Genomic DNA, 19,456 nt, shown 5'->3' on the forward strand with positions numbered 1-19,456 from the left:
CATTTTATGAAGCCAGCATCATCCTGATAACAAAGCCTGGCAGAGACATAACCAAAAAAGAGAATTTCAGACCAATATCCTTGATGAACGTTGATGCAAAAATCCTCAATAAAATACTGGCAAACCGAATCCAGCAGCACATCAAAAAGCTTATCCACCATGATCAAGTGGGCTTCATCCCTGGGATGCAGGGCTGGTTCAACATACACAAATCAATAAATGTAATCCAGCATATAAACAGAACCAAAGACAAAAACCACATGATTATCTCAATAGATGCAGAAAAGGCCTTTGACAAAATTCAACAATGCTTCATGCTAAAAACTCTCAATAAATTAGGTATTGATGGGATGTATCTCAAGATGTGTACAAGTTTTTAAGCTTTTGGCAGAAGGGATCAGGGAGTCTCCCCTGCTTTCTAACTCTCTTTCTTCACCCTCAATCCCAGGAGCACTGACATGACAACATCTCCCTGATTTAGTAATGGATAGCAATTATGATACCTGAGGAATCTGTGTTGTTGCATCAGTCAGGGTTCATACATCAAAATAGAAACCACTCTACAGATTTCAAGAAGGAATTGTTTTAAAACAGGGAATTAGAGTCAAACATCCATACCTGGGGGTGTGCCAAACAGAGAAGCTGATACTAGAAATACGGGACTCACTGGTGATCCACCAGAAGCCTGTATGTGTCTGTCCCTGAAGGTGTGGGCTGCTTAAACATGTGGTCCTCTGCCCTGTCTAGGAAGTAGAGATATGAGGGTGCTGATTCTCTTAGCTGCCTGTAGCACCTCACTAGGTGATTCTCCAGTCCTCGCCTCAGTCCATGTGTCTACCTGCAGGTGTCAATGAATATTGAATCATCCTTCTCTGACTCTTAAATAGGTCATGAGGGCCCATTATTGAGCAACTCTACAAGAAACCATAGTGGGAAAAGGGTTTTTGTGAAATGTGCTTCCAGAAATGATGGTGATAATGAGGAACGGAGAGCAGACAACCAAGTAAGGTCAATATTTCCCCAAATCCCAGATATTTCCAGATTTGGGATGACCCAAGAATATCCTTGCATGTACTTCCATGTCTTATTAGCAAGTCTGGGATGATTGCAAGAAAACTTCCTATGTCATAAAGTAAACAGAAAAACGAGAAAATTGCTTAGAATACCTAGCAATTCTTTGACAAAAAAATGAAACACTTTCTTGATAAAACAACAAAGCCACCTAATTGTTCACAAAGTATATTTTTTCCTTAATGTGAAAACACTTTGCTAATCAAAATTTGTCCGGTTGCCAACTCAACTGCCTCCTCAGCATCACGATGAGCATGTTATGAATGCAAACTAACAAATGCGTTTTGTACCTATTGTGTTACAATCTGCATTTTAACAAGTGTAGGGGTAACCTACCGAAGTGTTCAGGAGCTATGTTCTAGGGGATTTTACCCCAGCTAAAAATGTATATTTTTTACAGAGGCCATTTGTATTAAAACTACATGTTAAAGACACACTCAGCTTCAATTCTAATTAATGCAAAATTTCTTTCAAAGGCATTTTTAAGATTGCAAAAGTTAAAAAAAAAACATTTTTTATCAATAGATCAAATACCTTGATAATTAAATGCAGTAAATGTTTTTAGAAACTTTAGTATTTACCGGCCGGGCGCGATAGCTCACGCCTGTAATCCCAGCACTTTGGGAGGCCAAGGCAGGCGGATCGCAAGGTCAGGAGATGGAGACCATCTTGGCTAACATGGTGAAACCCCACCTCTACTAAAACTACAAAAAATTAGCCAGGCGTGGTGGTGGGTGCCTGTAGTCTCAGCTACTCAGGAGGCTGAGGCAGGAGAATGGCGTGAACCTGGGAGGTGGAGCTTGTAGTAAGCCAAGATCGTGCCACTGCACTCCAGCCTGGGCGACAGAGCAAGACTCCATCTCAAAAAAAACAAACAAACAAAAACTTTAGTATTTACCATATGAAAAGAACAAATTAAAACTGTGTGTACCTGGGTTAGAGATTATTGTCCTTATAATAGTTATTAGACTTAAACTGAATAGGCAAATAATTTAAGTTCAATAATTAGATTTAAATTATTTTCCTATGCAGCTTGGTTTGGGGATTGTATTCACTCCTGCTGCTTGCCATAGGCATGTTGTACCTTGGTTAGACCCTGCCTGGGTCCCAGATCAAACCCTATCAAAATAACCCTAAGATCACAATGAGAATAAGCCAGTGCCCATCTACAGTCAATGTTAGTGGCATGGCTGCTCTTAGGTCTACTATTTGTTCTTAAAATGTGTGGTAAGTTTGTTACGGCCATGTAACAAATTACCACAAATTTATCAGCTTAAGACTGTACCCATTTATCATCTCTCGATTTCTGAGTCAGAAGTTGGCACATGGCTTTGTTGGGTCCTGCCCATTGGATTTCACAAGACTGTGCCACAATGTGGATTGGGCTTCATTCTCACCTGAGACTCTTCTGAGAACATATACACTTTAGAGCTCTTTAGACACTCACTTTATTTGATGTGAGTATCTTATAGACAATATATAGTTGGGACATTTATTTTTGATTCATCGATTGCTGTCTTTTAATTTACATATTTAATATATCAATAATTATTGATATATTAAGATTTAAGTCTGCGCTCTACTTTTTTGCTGTATCTTTTTTTGCTTCTCTGTTTTCTTTTTACTGCCTTCTTTGGGTTACTTGAATATTTTTACAATTTCATTTTAATTTTACCTAATTTTGGGGTATCTCTTTTTATAGTGATTTTTAAACTGGTTGTCACGGTATATTGCCTTTATATGCATAGCTTCTCACAGTACATTGGTGTCAATATATTACCATTTAATATAAATATAGATTTTACCTTCTTTTATGTCATTTTTCTTCCCCCACAGTAAATAGATGGTTTTTTAAAAGTAATTTCTCTGCAGATATTGAGAACAAAACTGTATTACAACTTTGATACAAATATCACACATGATTTAGAAATGCATTATATTCATCTATCTTCTCATTTTTGTAGACTTTTGTCCCTAAATTATTTAATATCCCCTCTTCATCTTTAGTTTTACCTTTCTATGAATCATTTTGGCTATGCTTAAAGTGAATCCGCTAGCAGCCAATACTCTTAGTTTTTCTACAACTGAGGACTTTTCAATTTGACCTTCATTTCTAAATAATACTTTTACTGGAAATAGAATTTTAGTGTAGCAGATCTTCAAATACTAGAAAATGTGTCATAATTGACACCAGAAGACAAGGTGAAAATATTTCCAAGAACAGAGGACAAGCATGCACTTGGTGAGCTGAAAGACATCTCTTCCTCGTGCATTAGTTTCCAATGCTGCTGTTTAAATTGCCACAGTATTATTGGCTTCACACAACATAAATGTATTACCCTGTAGTTCTGGGGGTCAGAAGTCTCACTGAGCTAATGTTAAGGTGTCAGTAGGGCTGTAATCCTTCTGGAGGCTCCAGAGGAGAGAACTGGATCCACTGCTTCTTATCTTCCAGGTGCTCCCATATTTCTAGTTCCATGGCCCCTTCCTTCTTCAAACCACATCCCTCCCCATTGTCCCAGCTTGTCTCTGACTGCCAGCCTCCTCCTTTATTTTAAGGACCTTTGGGATTATATTTATTTAATCTGGATAACCAGGTTGCTTATTCTCAAAGTCCTTAACTTCCATCTGTCAAGTTCTTTTTTTACTATGTAAGGAAGAATCCTTATGATAAGGCTCCAATGACTGCAGGAACACCGGGGTTCTTGGTCTCACTCCAGTTTGGATAAAATGACATGGACATGCGCGGAGTGGTTTTAAGGAGATAAAAGTTTAATATACAAGTACGAAGGAAGATGAAAAAAGCTCCCCCACACAGAGACAGAGGGACGGGATTCGAACAAAAGGAAAACTCCATGTGCTGTGGAAAAGTGGCTGCTTATATGAGGAGGCTGGAGAAAGTGGTGTCTGATTTGCATAGGGCTCAGGGGATTGGTATGACCAGGCATGTCATTCAGGTAGCCTGCAGAAAAAACTGGCCCTCCCACCCTAGCCTTTTAATATGCAAATGCAGGGCACCACAATGTTCTACACACATGGGGATATATGGGGACAGCCATGTTGCCAGGCACATGTGGGGACAAGGAAGAAGATGGTGGGAATCGCCATGTTTGGGTGAACACAGTTTCTAATGACTGGCATTCACATATGAAAGCTTGCCAGCCTGGATCTAAGAGCCAGCCTTTTCCTGCTAGGCAAGAAATCATTCTAGAGCTGCTTTAAACATAGCAAAACTTTCACAAGGACCCCTTTTCCTCTCTATCTGCCTACAATAATTTCTTAATAACTCCTATAACACTTGCGTTCCAGAGACGAGGAAATGGACATCTTTTGGGGTGGGGACATTATTCATCCCACCAACAATAAACATATTCCCACAAATTGTCCTTCTCTAAAGTACAATTTAGAAAATCACGAAGTATTTTTATGAATCAAGAGAGCTGGACAAAATCTTAGACTCAGGTTCCTGTAATTTTGACTTTTATCTGTTGGGGTAGGCTCACTCCACTTTTGCTAATGTAGATTTATTGATGTGTAGATAATTTTAGAGGATTTTTAAATTTTGTTACCCAGTGTAAACAAAACAGTATCTGAGAAAGGTCTCAATCAAGTTATAGATTTATTTTGCCAAAGATAAGGCTTATGGCCTGTGACACAACATTAGAAGGCTCTGCAAACATGTGCCCAAGGTGGTTGGATTACACATTGGTTTTATATGCCTTAGGGAGACACAGAAATTCAAGCAAAGACATAAATCAATACATATCAGATATACATTAGTTTGTCCTGGAAAGGTGGGATAGCTTGAAGCAGGGGCTTCCAGGTCACAAGTGGATTCAAAGCTTTCCTGATGGGCCACTAGTTGAAGAGTTAAACTCTGCCTGAAGAGTTGAATTCATCATAAAGAAATGCTTGAGTTTAGATAATGGGGTGTGGAAGCCAAGATTCTTATCACATAGATGAATCCTATGGGTAGCAGATAAAGTAGATGGTGAATGTTGCTTATCAGACCTTTAAAAAAAGTCAGACTCTTTGGAAAAGACATAGTAATGGGAGGAGTTTCTCGGCAGAATGCAAATTTCCCCCCACAACAGGCAGCTTTGCAGGGCCACTTCAGAATATGTCAAAGAAATATTTTTAGGATAAAATATTTAGATGTTCTCCAGGGCCTATTATCTGTCATGTTGGAGTATGGTATCTTATTGCTATAAAGCATCTGTTTTGTCAGTCCAAAGATCTCTGTAGCAGTGATAATGCTGGTCAGTTGTGTCTGAACTCCAAAGCGGGGAGAGCATAATGAGGCACATCTAAACCCATCTGCCAGTCATGGCCTAACCTAGTTTTTCAGATTTCTTTGAAGTTCTCTCTGCCAAAAGAGGAGTCCATTCACCTGGTTGGTGGCCTACAACTTAATTTTTGGTTTTAACACACAGAAAAAAAAATCACGGCATAAATTCAATCTAAATAAATTGGTAAAGAAAAATTAAGTACTTCCTGAATATTCCTACATGTCAAAGAAAAAGAAATGATAAGAATTCAGATGAGAAATACCCCTCATACAAAAGAATAATGATTTTTTTTAAACTGTCTTAGTTTGGGTCCACCAGCAATGAGGATTCCTGTTTAGGCAGCAAATTTACACTGGGAGGAAAGAAGGAAAGTGAGGAAGGGAACAGAAGATGAATGGTAAAAGACACATCAACAACCCACCTGACTCAGGATAACTGAAGGTCAACCACATGTGGAAACATAGACTAAATTCCTCTGGGCTGTTCCACCTGAGAGATGAGGAAGCTGGGGTATGTATACACCTCATCCTGTCCTCACTGATTGTGAGCTGTCTCTCTTGTTCTCGTTCAAGCTGCCATAACAGATTCCTTGTCACTGTGTAATTCACAAAGAACAGAAATTTATTTCCTCACACTTCTGGAGAATAGGAAACTTAAGTTCAAGGCACAGGCAGGATAAGGTCTGCTTTCTCCGCTTTCAAGATGATGCCTGGAGAGTTGAGTCCTTCAAAGCAAGGAAGGCCATCTCTTATCATGACAGACAAGCAGAAGAGAGAGAGAGAGAGATCCCAGTCCCATAATCCCTGTTTATACTGGCATTAATGTATTCCACTAGAGGGCACCACACCCATGACCTAAACACATCCCAATAGGTCCCACCTGGCAATACCCTTACACTGAGAATTAACTTTACAACAGATTGATTCTAGAGGACACAGTCAAACCATAGCAGTTCCATAAGAGATACGCATTCCAGGCCATTTGACCAGCAATGCATGAAGGCAGAACTCTCTGCCCAAGACCATAAAGAACATAAGACATGTATATGGTTATTGGAAGTGAGCAGAGGTACAGCAAAGGGGAAAACCCTACACTACAGATGGGGACTGCTACATTCATCATGGTACAGTTAACCATTGAATAAATTGGGTTTGAAATTTGCAGACCCACTTATAATTTCTTCAGTGTGTGTCACCTGTGAGCAAGCTCTTAGTAAGTACTAAACATCTTTTCTAATTTTTGTGTTTTTCTTAATAACATTTTTTCTTTAGCATACTTTACTGGAAGAATAGAGTATATAACATAAATAACTTTTAAAAACTGTTAATCAACTGTTTATTTTATCACTGAGTCTTCCAGTCAAAAGTAAGCTATTAGTTCTTAAGTTAGAAACGCAAAAGTTCTACACAGGTTCTCAGCCGCACCAGTGGTCAGTGGTCAGTGCCCCAACCTCCACGTTGTTCAGGGGTCAACTGCTCATTCAATCTGTAGCTGCATCTCTCTGGAACAGGATCTTGGTAGGTGGGTTGCAAGTAAAAGAATCCAGAAAATAATATCCCAAATTATGCTGCATTAGTATGATGATTATATAAAACCAAAGGCATTGAGAAAGCAGCAAATGCACAAAAAGGCTTCTCCTAAATATCCCTTATCTGACTAAAAGCAGATTCTCCAGAAGGAAACCAATTGTCAAGAAGATTCTTCCTGAGAATTTTTATATCAAGGAAGATTAACACAAAACAGGAATTAAAAATAGAAGAGACTGGAAGTTGATACTTTATCCAGGCAGGTTGTTACCTGTTCTTTTGAGGATGCACTTCTATTCTCATTTATTTTCTATAGGTTGCCTACACTTCCCAATTCTATAGAAAGGAAATATAAACACCTGAATCTCATTGAGTTATCTGGGTAATCACCCTGCTGTGATATTCCACTGCACTTTAAGTGAATTTTGTTTGCCTTTTCTCTTATTAATCTTTCTTTTGTCAGTTTATTTTCAGCAAACTTTTAGAGGATAAATGGAACTTTCTTCCTTTCTCCCAATATAAGCAAGTTCCCTAAAATTTCACATGGCTTGCAAAGCAGCAGGAAGGTTTGTGCATGGGCTACAGCACTGTGATTTGGCTCTCCTAGTCAGGCATCCGTAAAATTTTGTGGAGCCCTAGGCTGCAGCCCACGGATGCTGATGTAGTTGGATCCACTTCCCCTGCTACTGAGCCAGGCTGGGACATTTTTGGGACATTAGAGATGTGAGATATAATGAGTGCAAATTGTGTCCAGTTTCATCTGGATCAAACTGCTTTCTCCATGTACATGGGCAATTGCTTGATAAGAGATTGACTGTCTCTTTCCTAAAAATGGTAACAGGAAGGCTGGTGTCTGGGTCATGATGTTGTCCCCACTCACTGATAAAATGTAACAGAGGAAAGTGTCATTGATGGTGCATGGCAGGGACATGCTCCGTGCAGTGGCCACCCTCACTAAGACAGATGAACTTTGGTAAAAAATACTCAATGGCAGAAAAGGAGGTAGACTATGAAGGTACCCAAAACAAGAATAAGGTGCAGCGCATTTAGTCTCTGGGTATTAAAGAGACCTGTAGCTCTTGGTAATGGTGGATGTGTGAGTGCTGTATGCATTGAGGAAACACGGTATCATCTCTGTGCATCTGTAGTAAATTGCTTGATCTTATAGTGGTAAGAACAATGGCATAATACCATTACCTAATGCTTACAAATATAGATAGCATCATGTCGGTACATTTTATTTTTATTTTTTTTAAGAAAGAAACAATGTTAAACTCACAGTAATGTTACAAATATAGCACAAAGTACCCCCTTCCCTAACTGGAATCATGTGAGAGTCTTTTGAAGACCTGAGAATCATACCGTTTAACATTTTAGTATGTATTTCCTACAAACAAGAATATTCTCCTAAATAATCCTCATACACCAATGAAACACATTACTCCGTCGACTCCTGAGGAATATTTCAAATTGTCAAAAAAACACCTAAAAAGTGTTTCTCATAACAAAATAGTTCAAAGTAGAACACATCACTGCAGACAAATTTGTGCTACCCTGGTCTTACCTGGGACACCTGAGGACACTGAGCTGGTGCTGAGTTACTGAGATGAGGCAGCCCTGCAGCTGTGCCCAGCCTGCCTCGCCCCCTGCTAATTTGCATATTCCCAGAGCACATCCTCCTGCCCTGAAGACTTATTAATATGCTGGTCACACTTCATGCAGGAGTCATACCCACTCAAGACACAGCATGGACATGAGGGTCCCCGCTCAGCTCCTGGGGCTCCTGCTGCTCTGGCTCCCAGGTAAGGAAGGAGAACACTAGGAATGTACTCAGCCAGTGTGCTCAGTACAGCCTGGCTTTTGAGGGAAGTTCTCTTACAACATGATTAACTGTGTGGACATTTGTGTTTGTATTTCCAATCTCAGGTGCCAGATGTGACATCCAGATGACCCAGTCTCCATCCTCCCTGTCTGCATCTGTAGGAGACAGAGTCACCATCACTTGCCGAGCCAGTCAGGGCATTAGCAAGTGGTTAGCCTGGTATCAGCAGAAACCAGGGAAAGCCCCTAAGCCCTTGATCTATTATGCATCCAGTTTGCAAAGTGGGGTCCCATCAAGGTTCAGCGGCAGTGGATCTGGGACAGAATTCACTCTCACAATCAGCAGCCTGCAGCCTGAAGATTTTGCAACTTATTACTGTCAACAGTATAGTAGTTACCCTCCCACAGTGTTACACACCCGAACATAAACCCCCAGGGGAGCAGACATGTGAGGCTGGACTGCCCCAGCTGCTCCTCCTGATGCCTCTATCAGCTGAGACTGTTCCTCAGATGCAGCCACATTCTGACGGTGTTGGTAGAGGGGGATGTGAAGTCACCTCTGCATCCCAATTTCTTTTTCTCTCTCAGGACCAGGTGCACAGACATAACAATTCCTCTCCTGATTTAATAAAGACAGGGATCGTGACACCTGAGGAGTCTAGTTTATAGCTTCAGTTCTAATTCAAATAACAGAGAAGAAGCCACTATAGATACTCTAAGCAGGAATTGTCTTGATACAGAGATATGGACTATAAGCTATGGAAGTCTAAATAAAAACATAGAGATGAATCTCAAATTTAATGTTTTATTTGCTAAGAAATATTTGCTAAATGGGGCATACAGAAAAACTCAATGGTCTTCAATATGTTGGAGGAACAAAGAGAAGGTTAGAGTTTTATGAAAAAAGGAAAATGTTACCTATTGCTCTTTGAGAAAGCTTATTGGCTCCACAAAGTGTTGGGAGCTGGCAAGCTCAGAATGGTAAGCAGTGGTGGACAAATTGAACCCTAGAATTATCTTCTGAGTTCAGAAGTTGAGATTTCAGGTTACAAGAGGCCAAAGCAGTGAAGCTTGCAGAGAGTCTTGTTACTGAAATGCCAGGGACTCAGTGTAGATCCTGCTGCTCACCACACAGAAAACCAATCACTAAGACAACAAATACTGCCAAGAAACAGGCTTTAATCGGGTGCTGCAGCTGTAGTGATGGGACACCATTCTGAAATTTATCTCCCTGACAAACTAAAATTAGGGGTTTATATAGCAGGGAAGAAATGTGGACAAACAGGAATTGGGGAGGGGTAATGAAGATAATTGGGTCAACAGGAAGCAGGAGGTCAGTGAGGCAATCACAATGTGTAAAGGGTCTGATGTTTCACTGTCCTGATTCAGTGATATGTAAGTTTCAGCTCCCTTTTCCTGAAAAAAGAACTCAGATAAAACAAACGTAACTATCTTGACTTTTAAGACTGGGGAAGTCAATTTCTATGTTTATTCAAAAAACCATAAACATTATTTCCATAGGATAATAGGGCCTATTTCAATTGCATTCTAGAAACAGTATTTTGCACCCTGAGTGCCTTTCCCCCTGGTTTCTTGGCTCTGTTGGGTATGCCAAGAATGACCCAATTCCTACAATTAACATTCACACTGCAACCTTTCAAAGCCAAGGATATAGTAGTCATGAAAGCTGATATTAGAAGCAGGATTCTCTGGTGCTCCCGCAGAAAACAGAATGCATCTGCCCCTAAAGTATGGGCTATCTAACCATGTGGTCCTCAGTCCTGTCTAGAAGCTTAGGGGCAGGGGTGCTGATGCTCTCAGCTTCCTACAGCATCTTTTCAGGTGTTTCTTCAGTCCTCATCTCTGTCCCTGTGTCTGTCTTAGTTACCAACGGAGAATATTGGGTCATCCTTTTCTGACTTCCAAATCTCATGGAAGGACCTCTTATTGGGCAACTCTGTAGGACAAAAAAGAGGCAAAAAGGGATATTTATGTAAGTTAAAATGACTTTTCCCCCATGAGGCCATTTAAATATATTATATTTAAAGCCACATGTTGAAAACACACCCAGCTTCAGTTTCTTATTAATGCAAATTTACATTTGCAAATATTTTCAATACTGTAAGTTGAAATCATAATTATTTGTCCATGGAATGATCAAACACCTCTATAATTAAATGAAGTGAACATTTTCTTTAAAATTTGTACTCACTGAAATAAAGGAATATATTTAAAATGTGTAAAGCTATTTTAGAAATTATTGGACTTAAATTCAGCTGTGCAGTTTGGTTTGGGATGTTGTTCACTCTTGTGACCTGCCACAAGAATCTGGAGTCATGTGTAGTCTCTGCTGTTCAGCCTTGTGCTTATACAATTGATATCTGTAGGCTAAAGACAAGCTCAGTGCCCTGCAAAGAAACCACTCAGCTGAGTCCTTCCTTGATCAGCCAGATTATTGTGAACATCAGCATCCATGAACATGAAAACAAATGTTTACTGTTATCAGTCACTGAGTTGTGTATTTAGCCAGTTACCAATCATTAATGCATAAAAGCTTACTGATACAGTATTTACACCTCTACCTATATATACACACATGTATTTTTTCTTAAATTGGTGGTATAAATGTGAATATTTGGTAATCAAATTATAAAGTTATTAAAAGAAAATTAATGACAAAATTAAAACTAATATTTCAATAAAATTTAAAATTCACCTTATTTATGGAAAAATGTGCATACATGTAAGATACATACAAGTAAATATAAATTTATTTGATAAAATGGCTACATATATAGTATTCACATTTAAGTGTGTTTATTCTATTATATATGCAATATAAGCCTATTTGTAAAATTATTATCGACATTGAATACATTTAAATAACTTTTGTTACATTCCATAAAAAATTGTATTCTGGACCACACATAGTTCATACTCTTGTTACAGAAACTTTATTGGTAGCCTTTATTTTTCAAACTCTACCAGATGGTTGTCCTTACATGAAAATATTTTTCCAACCCAGTAGAGCTCCAGGGGTAGGACTAGAACAAATTTTGACTAATGCTGAATATTAACCATTGCATCCTATGAAAGTCTCCATTATGTTCATTCCCACAATGACGATATGCCAAATAGAGTTCTCACAACAATGGATGCTGGATGGAGTCACATCAGTGCCATTGTCAAGGAAGCCCTGGAAATGTAAAAATCCTAACAGTGGGTAAACTCTAAGGGTTACATCTGATGATCCCATTGCAAAGAGAAGGGCATTTTAATAATATTGGCTGTTGGTTTTGACAGTTCATCAGGCCTTAAAAGAAATACAACAGGATGATTACAGACAAAGCCATTCGGGAAGAACTATGACGAGAGGTTTCAAAAATGAGCCTAATCCAAAAAAATGCTTTCCAAGTGAGTATTAGTCAAAATGCCATTAATGAGCAGGGGGCTTTTAATAATGAGGATGATTCAACACATGGACTTCAGTCAGTCACCTTTCCCAGCTTACCCAGGGAGTCTCATGAACCAATGTTATGGAGGTCCCTGTCGGGACTCAATAATACGACTTTCAGCTACCTGAGACCTACAGGGCTACTGGCTCTTCTGAACACGTAATTTGTCAAGAAGAACCCCTAACACTGTACGATACATCAGGGCTCAGACTAACAGCTGGTATTAGGTGATACTAGTGGACCTCATGTAACATGAGGAGGGCACTGGTTGTTTTCCTATATATGAATTTGCCTTTCTTTTTGGTTATGCTTCTGCATAAAATATTATTTGAGGATTTTCCAAGTGCTTTCATCAGAATCAGGAAATTCTTCCGTAATATGGCTTTGAATCAAGCAAGTTATTTACCTCAAAAAAGAAGAGCAAAGTGTAGCTCATGATCTTGTCTTGTGCACAGGTGCCACTTTCCATATAGACAGGGAATAACCCATTATTAGTCAAGCAAAGCTGGCACACAAACTCTTGTGCTATTGAATAGCTATGCTGTCAGAAGTGGTGGAGGCTCTGAAACACTAACTGTGATTGGTGATTTTACTCCCTTAAACAGAATATTTTTATCTTGAAAATGAGCTGTAGACTTATCATTTTTATGCCAACTGAACAGCTTGAAATACTCTATTTCTATTTTCTCAGAGCTGTGGTTTTCCGGTTGATGGTTCCTTTTTTTTGAGACAGACTCTCGCTCTGCTGCCAGGCTGAAGTGCAATGGTGCCATCTCAGCTTCACGGTAACCTCTGCCTCCCAGGTTTAAGCTATTCTCCTGCCTCAGCCTCCCGAGTAGCTGGGACTACAGGGGTACACCACCACACCCAGCTAATTTTTGTATTTTTACTACAGACGGGGTTTCACCATGTGGGCCAGGATGGTCTTGATCTCTTGACCTCGTGATCTGCCTGCCTCTGCCTCCCAAAGTGCTGGGATTACAGGTGTGAGCCACCACGCCTGGCCTGGTTGGTGGTTCTTAATCCAAAGAGTTGACATGACAATTATCCCATGAAATTGGAAGAAACAATACCATAAGCATGTTATCATTTCGACTTAATACAATAATGGATAAGTTGTCAACACAGGATGTTAGTTTGTGTTCTGGGGCCATAGATCTAGTTCATATAAAGCAAGAGAAAATATAATTGATTTTACATATCTTAAAGAGGAAGTATAGAAAATATGGACCCTAGGGGACCTTCTGGAATGTTTCTATTTATTGCCATTTCCACTGGTAAAACTCATAGAAGATGTCAACAGTCATCAGGATGAAGTTGTAGGGATCACAGTTATGTGAAGCATTCCCTGCACTTGGATCTCCAGTGAGGCAAAGGGAAGATGAAACTCATAGTGGGATATGGAGGTGTAAACACCAGGGACAGCCTCCTGGTCAGTTTCAAGGTGGAAAAATATATATTTTTTTCTCTTTAGATTTATCACTGAACCAGTTGAGTCTGAGAAAAGCGATTATGACTGGTTAGGTAGAAAGGTGATTATTATCATGAATTAAATGGATTGAAAACATTTGGGGAAACCAGAGTGGCAGCTCAGGGAACTCCAAGTACTCCTTTTGCTATTCCCTGACCCTGCCCACCCTGTGTTTTCCACAGTGAAGGAAGATACTCTCATTTTGATAGAAACATGGCAAGTGAAGATATTGTGCCCACAGGACTGTGCTGCCTGTCTGTGACCCAGACCAGGAAAATGAGCACATTTGAGTGAGATCAGGCACTTCCTCTCCCTCATCTCAATCAAAAACCTCTAGGTAGTTTGAGACTGGGTTATTTCACTGAGTGTAATGTCCTCTAGTTTCATCCATGTTGTAGCGTGTGTCAGAATTTCCCTCAAAAACACAGCTGATGAGCATTTTTCACCACATCTGGGACTGAGGAAGCCAAGGACCTGAGGAGTAGCTTTTCCAGACTCTACCATAGAGAAAATATTGCCAGAAACTAAAGAATAAAATAAATATGAAAGAAGCTGGTGACAATAATGAAATGAGTCATTCATATATGTATGTTAGATAATTTAATCTTTTCAATACACCCTTTCATTAAAAAAATCAAACTGCTATTTTTAGCCACCTTTATAATTTAGACCACAAATTAAATAATAAGTACACAGATTAATGGCTTATGAGAGAAGATCCTTTTTTCCTAGATGGTGTTGGGCTGAACAGATTGGAGGTCCCCACATTTTGGGGAGCACAATGTTACGTGGGTAGCATGATGTTCTTTGTAAAGAAAATCTTTATGTTAGGTTGTAGCATGTTGTGGTTGATGCATGATGTGAAAATGCTACATGTGGAATAGAAGAAAATATCTGTAAATCATATATCTGATAAGGGGTTAATAATATCTACTATACAAAAATAAGTCCTACATGTCAACAGTAAAAATAAAATACCTGATTAAAAATGAGAAAAGTACATGAATAGACATTTCCCTAAAGAAGATTCTTTAGAGATCATTAGATAACTAGAATAGGAAAGGATGCTCAATGTTATTAATCCTTAGAAAAATGAAAACAAACCCCACTTTACATGTATTAGGATTTTTTTCCAACAGAAAATGACCAGTCTTGGTGAGAATTTAGGGAACTGGAACTCCTGTGGACACTGTCGTGGTGATGTAAATGGCCCACCTGCTGTGGGAAACCAGATGGCGATTCCTCGAAGAAATAAAAATAGAAATACAATATAACTCAGCAATTACACTTTTGTACATATACCCAAGTAGTTGAAGATATTAATTTGAGGAGATATTTGTATACCCACATTCAGAACCGAATTGTTCATAATAGCCAAAAGGTAGAAGCAATTCAAATGTTCACAAAGGAAGGAACTGGTAATCCAAATGTGGTATACACATACAAAAGCACATTATTGAGGGAAATTCTGACACACGCTACAACATGGATGAAAGTAGAGGACATTACACTCAGTGAAATAACCCAGTCTCAAAAATACTGAGTTATGATTTCACTTTGGTATTTGCAGAACAGTTTCCATTTAGTCACGAATCAACCCAGTCTCCTTCCCTTTTTTGCTAGTAGTTTTCAGGAATAGCTGTAGAATGTTCTGGAAATATAACATTCTGAGATAGGACAAGATTGGCCAAAATAGCCTGGACTCTGTTTCTGTCCCTACTAGAAACAGGAATTCCCTCAACACTCTAGCCCAGTGTGTCATGTGATTCCAAGACATAAAACCCAGGGTGGGCTGCATTCCAGGGTCCCTCAGCTGCAGTCCTTGTTGGGTATGCATGGTCTAGAGTCAATCAGGCCCTGACAGCCTTGCGCTCTCTCATGCTGACTCTCTGTAAGTAGTAATCTACTTCATGTAACTGGTTGTGCATGGGTGTTCTGTCTCACTATATTTGGGTAAGTTGGCAACCAGTGCACAGCAAAACTTCTTGGCAAAATTGGTGCAGTGAGAAGGTTTGATTTGAGAGAACCATGGCTTATGGTGGAGTTGGAGGAACAATACTCTCCAGTGCTTGGCCCAGGACAGAGACATCAGTCTGGGTATGCAAGGGCTGGACATGCAGTTGGATGTTTAATGCAGAGGAAGAATAAATGGGACATTTGCCCTCCTCCCATTAATGTGGATCAGCTGGCTGACTGAATTGAGACATAGAGAAAAGAATGTGGAAATAAATAGGAATGGGGTACACAATTTTCTAGTTGTTAGACAGTTGCATGATTGCTCATTCCTGGGGCAAGAGAGCCCAAGACATGGGTAATCAGATGGACCCTGAGTCACCCAAGATGAAACAAGAAAGATAATCTCAGTGATCCCTGAAGTATCTGAGAAGGAACCAAAATGAACAACAATGGCCATCACAGAAAAGGAGGCTCACTCTCTATAAAAGAGACATGGAAAAACACCAGGGAAGCCTTATGCAGCCTGGTCGGTGTGTTCGTTTGGTTAAGCCACACTGCAGACCCAAATGTCTTTGTCTGAATGGCGCGGTTAAGAATAGGGCCAAGGTCTCCGCCAGAGGCTACCGGCCCTATATTCCTCTCAAGATAAAAGGTGAAAAAAAAAAAAAAAGAATTCAGACTATTCTGGGATTTTTCTATGCTGTAATCCACCTGACAATATTACCGGGTCCTCCCTGGAAAAAATTAAACTGAAGACATCAGAAGGTGTCAGGACAAATGCAGAGCCCATGGTGAGTATGTGCTTGTGTGCTGATCTGCATGTGGACCATTCCCTTTGGGCCACGTTGGGGGCTGGTGACCATGGTTCTCACTGCAGAGTGAGATAGAGGTACTGACATTTTGCTGCTGTGCCACAGAACATCACTGCTCCCTGAGGGGCTATCCACACTCACAGCTAAGTATTCAAGGCATGACAGTGGGGCTTATCCACTCCTGCCTGCCATCTAAGCTTCCCATGTCCCAGAGTGTTGTTCACAAAGCAGGACTGCATATTCAATGAAGATCAGAACACTACCTAGTTAATTTAATAGTTGCTACAAAAAGATTAAAATGTCACAAAGCCTGGTGTCACAATGAAACAACCCAGTTTGGCAGACCAATGATGGATTGTTGAAGGCTGAATGCCGAGGCCACCTGAAAAAGAAACCAAGGAGGTATCCCAGGTATATTTAATCATTGTTGGTCCTGGTGGCACCCACTAATAAGATGGAGACCCAGAAGCTAGTAGGTGTTTTTGGGTACTGGGGACAGTAGAAACCTTACCTCTGTGTTCTTTTGGTCATGTTAGTCAAAAGTACAAACAAAGTTGCCATCCTTGAATGAGGCCCTTCGCAATGGTACCCTTGGAACCTGTTCAACAAGGCATGACTGAGGCACTTCTTTAAGACCGTTAGAGCCTGCTTGCTCGATGGAAATCCAGGTGTCCACTATTTCTATATATGCTGACTGGAGCCTGTGGCAACAGAAGCCACCAGTTGTGCCTCTTTTGAATGGCAACTTCTTGCGTGCTGTCGGAAACTGATAGGGGCTGATTATCTCATAGCTAGAGCATCAGGGATGACGCTGCTACCTTAACTACCCATTCTCACTTTGGTGCCTACAAACACAATCAATGAAACTGGACGGGCCCAACAGATCCAAATTATTAAATGGAAGTGATACAGTCCGAATTCACCCTAACCCAGTTCCCACAGGATACATGTGCAAATGGATGAATGCCCATAAACAAATAGCAAGTTTCCTAGAAGGGAACAAATGACCCATAGGGGACAATTTTGTTTCTCCTTTGGCCACAATGAGCCAACGATTCAGAGACATGCCTTTGTTAGTATGGCATGGGGCCCTGATGATTGTACAAAACACATGCCAGTGGGTCCACTGGGTGTGGCCACCATACAGCCAGGGGATAGCATCTTTTGGCTGACATTGAACATGGACATTCTACCCAATGGGCCAAACTTCATGCAATGATAGTAGCCATGAAGGCTGCCCTCAACACTATATTTTGCTCCATTTCCACTAAATCATGGGCCATTGCCAACAACCCAGCCATCTGGTCAGGAAAATAGCACCTGAGTGGCAGAACTATTAAAGGATCCCCTGTGTAGGGAAAAGGACTATGGCCATAGCTTGCTTCCTGGACAGCTAAATATATGTCACTCAATTAGATGTTGGGGCTACCATGGTGACCTTTGAAAGGAATTTATGTCATGTTTTTGGATACCCCATGAGACTTCACTCTGACCAAGAAACAACTGCCCAATCAACATGACAATGGGCGCATTCTTGCAGAACCCAACGGAGACTTTCCACGTCATTACCGACACCCAACACTGCCTGCTGTACCTGAATAAACACCTCAGGTATCCTAGAAATACAAGTAGAGGTGATCCTAAAGCAGGCCCACTGGCTGCAGAGAATGGGGCATCTGAAAGATCCCCCTTTCACTTCTTAACATCTTAGTTACTGCTTTGGGGAGTCTTACCCTCCTGCCAGTGTTTGGGCGAAAGATTATGTAGGTGCCGAGGAAGAGACTGCAGGCAAAATTGTTTCAGTAGAATAAAGAAAATAGAATAAGAATAGTCATAACACAAATTAGATATAGAGATGATCATGGGCAATTATCAATCATTATTATAAACATTATTAATCATTAGCTTTTAATATTACTCTTTGTCTCATTACTAATATAACCTAGGAATAACTGAAGAGTATAGTGTCAGGTACTGAAGGGACATTGTGAGAAGTGACCTAGAAGACAAGAGGTGAGCCCTCTGTCACACCTGCATAAAGGCCACAAGAGGGCTCCTTGGTCAAGCGGTAATGCCAGTGTCTAGGAAGACGCCCTTTACTTAGCAGACCGCGAAAGGGAGTCTCCTTTCCTTGGAGGAGTCAGGGAACACTCTGCTCCACCAGCTTCTTGTGGAAGGCTGGATGTTATCTAGGCCTGCCCACAGTCATCCGGAGGCCTAAACCCCTCCCTGTGGTGCTGTGCTTCAATGGTCACACTCGTTGTCCACATTCATGTTCCTCCCGTACTCCTGGTTCCTCTTTGAAGTTCGTAGTAGGTAGCGGTAGAAGAAATAGTGAAAGTCTTAAAGTCTTTGATATTTCTTATAAGTGCGTAGAAGAAAACGCTGACGTATGCTGTCTTCTCACTCTCTGCTTCGGCTACCTAAAAGGGAAGAGCCCCCTGTCCTATGATCACGTGACTTGCTTCACCTTATCAATCACTTAGAAGATCCACCCTACTTACCCTGCCCCCCTTGTCTTGTAGATGATAAATATTAGTGCGCCAAGCCATCCAGAGCCAATACCAGTCTCCACATCTTGATGGTAGAGGTCCCCCGGGCCCAGCTACTTTCTCTTTATCTCTTTGTCTTGTGTCTTTCTTCATTACAATCTCTCTTCTCTGCACATGGGGAGAACACCCACTAAGCCCCATAGGGCTGGACCCTACACCAGTGGTACTAGCTTTTCGTGGCCCAGTGAAATTTACTCTCACTATGGCTTAATAATTTGCATTGAGATTGTGCTAGTCAAGGTGCTTCAACAATCTGAAAAGATAAACTTCCACCTCCAGCTCAGGGGAAGTTGGTGGGCATATGAAATATGCTAGCTTTGCTAAGGGGAATGTCTAGGTGGTGGGGTAACTGCAAGACAGTTCTCCAATGACCCTGGACTGACTTAGTTCTCTCCACTTTCTTGCTTATTTTAAGAGTTCTCAAGAATAATTGTAGAATATGCTGGAATTGTAACATCCTGAGACAGAGAGGAACTGAGCAGAACAACCTGCCTGTGCTCTAT

The 19,456-nt window shown here is 40.5% G+C and overlaps 1 protein-coding gene across 2 annotated transcripts in view; it reads left to right on the forward strand.

The window, feature by feature from the left end:
- The first annotated feature begins 8,603 nt into the window (after window positions 1–8,603).
- The window catches only part of LOC116459261 (immunoglobulin kappa light chain-like), a 204,841-nt gene continuing 193,988 nt past the window's right edge, over window positions 8,604–19,456 (forward strand). For both annotated transcript variants that reach the window (XM_058431349.1, XM_058431350.1), the window contains exons 1-2: window positions 8,604–8,688; window positions 8,813–9,107. In XM_058431349.1, the coding sequence (XP_058287332.1) occupies window positions 8,634–8,688; window positions 8,813–9,107 (350 nt within the window). In that variant the 5' untranslated portion in view covers window positions 8,604–8,633. The remainder of the gene's footprint in view (window positions 8,689–8,812; window positions 9,108–19,456) is intronic.

This window comes from Hylobates moloch, unplaced genomic scaffold (assembly GCF_009828535.3).
Source record: "Hylobates moloch isolate HMO894 unplaced genomic scaffold, HMol_V3 SCAFFOLD_19, whole genome shotgun sequence".
NCBI classification, from domain to species: Eukaryota; Metazoa; Chordata; class Mammalia; order Primates; family Hylobatidae; genus Hylobates; species Hylobates moloch.